We start from the raw sequence: 6,533 nt of genomic DNA on the forward strand, positions 1-6,533 counted from the left end.
ACTTTTCTTGCACCTTTAATTCCTTGTTTTTACATTCTGTTCAGCATGGGTGCTTTGATGTTTCAAATCAAAGTTAAAGCATGAAATTGTGCTACTTTTTGTTTGGGTCTAGATTAGAATTTTTAGAATCTATGTTAAGATCAGTTCTTAATCCATGCACAAAGCTTAATCAATCTGTTTTAAAGAAACAAAGTGTTTTTCCAAGCAAAGGGAAAACAACCGGTTGAATTATCAATATAATCAGTTGTTTGTCACTTAGTTGGCTTAAAGGTTTTGAAACTGTTTTTGACTTGGTTATGTAATTGCCTAACGGTTAAATCGTGGTTTCAACTGGTTAAATGTGTGTTTTCATAACAGTTTTTTGAAAACCTGTTTTAATATTTTAAATGTGATCAAAACTGTTTTAGCTCATTAATGTTGCCTTGAACGACTAGAATTCAAATGCTATAAATATAGCCTTTCTTTCAAAACAAAATAAAAAGTTTTACAAAGTTTGAAATAGAGATTGAGATTTGTTTTTTAAAGAAGTTTCGAAAGATTTGCAAGATTGTTGTTAAAGCTTTACACTGGTACAACATTAAATTATAAGGCTTCCTATTTTGTATAATCCCAGGTGTTTTCTATCCATTTCAAGGTTCTTGTAATTGTTCTTTTATTACAATTGTAAAGTGTGTGAAATCCTACAAAGTCAGAGGGTGTTTTGACTTGAGGTGTGTAGTATTGCAAAGAGGGCGAGTGGGTCTTGTGGTTTTCAAGGTCACCTCTTTGCGGTGTGTGTGTGTAATCTGGATTTGATTACTAGTGGAACTCAGAGATTATTTTGAGAAATGGATGTAGCTTAAGGTTGAGTGAACCAGTATCAAACTGTTGTGTAATCTCTCTATCTCTAACCCCTTATAACTGTTTGTGTTAATTCTTTCTCTGCTACTGGTATAAACAACCGATTAAAACGCAATTTCAATCGGTAAATATTTTGAAAACAGTTTCTATATCATTATTTGATTGTTTTCCATAATTGTTTATCTGTGATTGTTTGATAAGGTTCATTCTTAATGAAGTTTTGCGAAAATCTTTGAGAAACAATTCACCCCCTTCTTGTTTTAAGCTATCAATTTTAACAATTGGCATGAAGAGCTAGATTCTTGAAAAATATTGAAGTTTCTATTTCTTTCTGAAAAAATCTTTTTACATGGCTGACAAGTTGCCTTTTGGGGAAGGTGCTTCCATAAACAGGCCACCATTGTTTTGTGGGGTCAATTACCAGTTTTGAAAGGTGAGAATGAAAATGTTTATACATTCAACTGATAAGGGTATTTGGGAAACGATTGAAAATGGTCCCTTTATACCTCAAGTCAAAAGAGATGAGGTTTTGATTGATAAACCTTCATCTGATTGGACTGACGCTGAAAGTAAAAAAGCCAAATTTGACTGGATTGCCAAGAATATAATCACCTCTACCTTGAGTTGTGATGAATTTTTCAGGGTATCACAATGTAGCTCAGCAAAGGAAATGAGGGACATCCTTGAAGTCACACATGAAGGGACAAACGATGTCAAGCGAGCCAGAAAGCATGTTCTCATTCAAGAGTATGAACTTTATAGAATGGAGAAGGGAGAAACCATTTGTGATGAGCAAAAAAGGTTTTCTCACATAGTGAATCACTCTATGAGACTTGGTAAGACTTTTGACAAGGAGCACTTGAACATCAAGATACTGGAATGTCTTGATAGAACATGGCAACCAAAGGTCACTACCATCTCTAAATCGAAAGATTTAACATCAATGACTATTGCATCATTGTTTGGTAAGCTTAGGGAACACGAGCTCGAAATGAATAGGCTTGTTTTTCAAGAAAGTGAGGACAAACATCACAAGGGTATAACACTCAAAGCTTGCAAACAGCAACAAGACTCAAGTGGAAGTGATGAAGTCACCATGAGTTTATTGTCAAGAAAATTCAGCAAGTTCTTGAAGAAGAAGAGTCAAGCTTCAAAGAGGTATGGTTCTAAAACACCCAATGATTTTAATATTAACAAATACACTTGTTATGGCTGTGGTGAACAGGGTCATATCAAAGCAGAATGTCCCAACAATGAAATCAAAGAAAAAACAGATTTAAAAAATGAGAAAAGGGGAAAAGCTAAAAAGGCATATGTGGCATGGGATGACAATGAAGTTTCATCCTCAAGTTCTTCTGATGATGAAGAAGGAAATATCTGCCTTAAAGCATCTGTGTCCAGCAACATGAGTTCATCATTTTCAATCAAAGGTAACATCTACTATCAATTGCTTGAAGCTTTCAATGAAACTCATGAAAGGCTAACTGATTGGCACTTTCTCACAACCGGTTGAAAGGCCTTAATAACTAGCTAGAAAAAACGAATCAAGTCTCTAGAAGAAGAGTTGGGAAAAACAAAAGAAGATTTTGAAAACCTTGATCTTATTTACAAAAACTCATCTTGTAGCTGTGAGTCAAAAGTTTGTGAAAATCATGAAAGAAAGATTCAATATCTTTTGAAAACCGTGGGCAAACTTACAATTGGAAAATCCAACTTTGAAGATGTTCTTGCATATAAAAATTGTGTTTTTGGAAAAGCTGGTTTAGGATTTTATCCTCAAAGCAAAGAAAATGGAATTTCAAAACCTTTTTCAACTGCACTAGAAAAAAAATCGGTTAAAAGGTCGATTCAACCGGTTGTTACATGCTTCTGTTGCATGAAGAAAGGTCATTCAATTAGGTACTGTAGGTTTCGAAAATCTCATGTGCCTAAAGGGATCTTTAAATGGATTCCCATATGTTTTGACGGTTCCAAAGAGAAGACTAACACAAAGGGTCTCAAGTTTTTTAAGGGATCAAACCTTGTGATTTAACAAGTCTTGTTTTGCATATTCTTGGCTCTACTTGGAGGGTCAGAAAGAACAGGATCTCAAGAAGATTTGTGTACAAGTCAAATCCTTGTCCTGATTCTATGATCTGCTTACATTTGTGTAACTGTAGTCTGAGGATAATTTTCTTGTTCTTCTCTTTGTTGAAACATTGGTTCTTAAATCTAATTCAATGATTGTTCTCTATGTCTGGATTATAATTACCTTGGATTTCATCTGTTTCTTATACAATTTGTGTACATTGTAAACTTTGATTTTTGAATAAAGCATGAGTGTTTGAAAATCTGTTTTCTCAAAATCTTTTCATCTCAGTGTAGAATTTCAACCGATTGTTTCTTTGAAACAACCGATTGTTTTCTCTCTGTCAGCACTGGACAAATCTGTTTTTACTTTTTAAGTTCTGATTTGTAATTATGTTTAAACTCAGTGATATATGTGGTCAATGTTGTATTAATTACATGTTTGAATACAATTTGCCTCTGCTATAACTACTTTTAATAAATCAGACTTTCTTATCTTGGAAATTAAAGTTTCTTTTAAAGTTTGGTCAAATCAACATGTGAGTATCTGTACTTTCTGTTTGACTGACAAAAACAAATTTATGGTTCAGATTTTATTCGTTTTTTCTGTTTTGAAAACAACCCTCTTTGACCATGAGTGATGGCTATATAAGGATTGCAATAAGCTGTTGTTTTTCACACAAACAACCTGTTCTTCTTCTTTTTTCCTCTGCTCTAAAGCTTTCTCTGCAGTGTGCAAAAATTCCTTTCTGAATTAAGCAATGGCTAGAACTCCTCCAAATGCTAAGAGAATGAAAACCAGGGCTGATGGATTTGTGTCTTCTTCTTTGCTGTTTTGAAGGTGATTTGCGGAAGCTCCATGGATTGAAGGTGGAACAAGGATCTCACGTATAGAGCTGGACTCCTTGAAGATGCATGCTAAGTATGAAGAGTGAGTGGAGAAGCCATCTCACTTGGAAGGTGACGGTAGGAAGATTAAGAGCCTAATCCTAAGAGGTTTTAGGCAAAGAGTGAGAATGGCACAAAATTGGCAACATTTCACTAATGAATTAATCTTGAAATAACATGACCCAAGTTCCTTTATATATAGCAAGAGTGGGCTGAATATGAAAAGAGAATTGGAGGGAAATTCAAATGTTGGCACATGGGAAGGTGGCTCCTAAATTCAGCACATGTGAGGTAGGTTCTAGAATTCTTCCATGTGCTAGGAGTTCTAGAACCTTACGCTCCACTTAGGCTAAATGTGGACTGGACCTAAGTTTAATTAGGAGTAGGAAACTCTAATTAAACATAGGTTAGCATTTTAGGTACCACTTTGCATGTTTCAACAAAAATACAAAAGATTTAAACTATGCTACTTTTGACAAAAATGTAAAAACTATTCTACACTAGAGTTTATGACATGTAGAATGCGTCCTCTTGACCCCTCTTTGACCATAACTCTAGTGATTGCCTCAATTTGACATTTTGGTGGCCTTTCAATGGATTGGTGTTGGGGCCTCTTCCATCATCCCCTCCCTCTTGAAAAGGATTTGTCCTCAAATCCAAGGCTTCGTCCTCGTCATTAGTAGGGGGATGTATGTGGCTGGATGGTGTCCATCATCTCCTCTTTCTTGAGAAAATCTATCCTTAGATGCACAGGGTCGATCTTGGATAGCAGCCTCTTGCTTTGACAACTATGCTCTTCTTCCCGGATCAAACGTCCATCTATGGGAATCATCAAATAAAGCAAATGAGTTAGTTGGAGCAGTTGTATAAAAATCAACTTTATGAAGTTGCCATTCCTCTTGTTTTTCTATTGTTTTTGGTAACTTCTCATAATATTTCTCTATTTGTTGTTGTATTTGTTCTTGAATCCTTTCATGCATTTTTTTAACAAAGTCATCTTTTGTAACTCCTTCCTTATGCACAAAGGTATGTGGATTAGGAAGGGGTAATAAATCTAAAGGAGTAAGAGGATCAAACACATATACAACTTCAAATAAAGAAATATTAGTAATATTGTGAACTACTTTATTGTTTGCATAATTATCCCTAGAGTTGTGATTGTCTCTCATGATTACTCTAGGCATAGTAGAAAGAGTTATATTTTCAACTTCATTTTGGCCATTCGTTTGAGGATGATAAGAAATTGAAAAGTTCAACTTAGTTCCATGTTTTTCCAAAAGAATCCTCAAAAAATGGTTTTCAAATTTTGGTTCTCTATCAAACACTATGCTTGGAGATAAACCATGAAGTCTTACCACTTCTCTAAAGAAAAGCTTATCCATAGGAAGTTCTAAAATAAAATCTATGCTTATGTCTTCCCATGGAGCACTTGCAAAGGGTGAAGGAGCATAGAGTTTGTACCGACCAGGTCATCGGGTGTGATGACGTGGACAAGGGAAAGGTATGTAGTCAAGGAGTCAACGTAGTCGTTGTGCGTAAAGGCGGCGTTCTGCAGCATGAATAAGTGGTTATCGCCGGGATGTGTCACCGCCAAGATGGATCATCGCCCATCGCCTAAGTAAGACATCGCCTGAAGAGTCAATCCGCATGACGTAAGCATTTCACAAAGAGGGGGCCCACACGAGGGAATAACCCTAAGTTGAGCAGCGGCACTGTGGGTCCCTAGGCACAGAATAAATGATCAAGTCAAAAGGGCACGTGGTAATGCCCACGTGCTCATTAAAAGTATCCAGGAAGGCTGCATGCATGACACGTGTCCAATTAGGGCACTCGAATAGTATGATGGCGCGATAAATACAGCGCTCAAGTTAGAGCCCAAAGGGGCGTAAGGCTATACATTGCACTCCAGATGAGGGGAGTCCGTGGGCCAGATACGTTAAAGATAGCGGCGTAAGGACTTTCTCCAAGGAACCCTAGTTTTCACCTATATAAAGGGCACGAAGAGCCCTAGTAAGTTACGTTTTTCAGTTCACAGTGACACGAGTTTTAACATAGTTTTCCCAGATAGACATACAGAGCAAAAACCCTAATTGTTCTTGACGGCGCATCCGCTGAGAGCACAAGACAATTAGGGTAGCACAGTTTTAGCCATACAGTTTCAGTCATTGAGATGATCATACAGTTTCTAGTTACTTTGGTGTTTCTCGCTAGCTGACTTGAGCGTCGGAGTGCAAACGGCCGCGAGGGCGCCCCTTTGTTCTTCTTTTTCAGGTACACACTGACGAGGCAGAACGAAGGTGCCCCAGCTCGTTAGAACAAGCCACGCATAAAGACGACCCAGGTCAACCGGCAGGAACAGAGTTCATGAGACATTGCCTTAGAGTTAGTTTTAAAATAAGAAATGCATCTAGGATAATGTCTTTGAACATCTTTTCTCATGGGTGATCAAAAGAATTTTCCTTTTAAAACCTCTAGAGTTTTATCAACTCTAAGTTGGCCCATGAGTTCTCCTTCATGAAGAATCTCTTTTTTTATGTGTGAAGGTAGTCTCTTTGATACGACCATAGATCACGAAAATTTTAACACTTTGCAATGATCGTCTCAATAATACATGACAAGTTTCTTTAGGCACTATATCACATAAAATTTTATCTTTGTAGATGCCTATAAATAACTCGACCTTCACTTGTGGGTGATATCTTAGTATATACTCAAAATAAACTACTACATATTTATCT

General features: G+C 36.6%; 1 protein-coding gene across 1 annotated transcript; it reads left to right on the forward strand.

The window, feature by feature from the left end:
• The first annotated feature begins 1,279 nt into the window (after window positions 1-1,279).
• On the forward strand, window positions 1,280-2,353 carry LOC137838796 (uncharacterized). Its single transcript, XM_068648022.1, has one exon. It carries the CDS (start codon window positions 1,280-1,282, stop codon window positions 2,351-2,353), a length of 1,074 nt encoding a protein of 357 aa, XP_068504123.1.
• The last annotated feature ends 4,180 nt before the right edge of the window (window positions 2,354-6,533 follow it).

The sequence above is a fragment of the Phaseolus vulgaris genome, chromosome 11 (assembly GCF_051622355.1).
Source record: "Phaseolus vulgaris cultivar YP4 chromosome 11, ASM5162235v1, whole genome shotgun sequence".
Taxonomy (NCBI): Eukaryota; Viridiplantae; Streptophyta; class Magnoliopsida; order Fabales; family Fabaceae; genus Phaseolus; species Phaseolus vulgaris.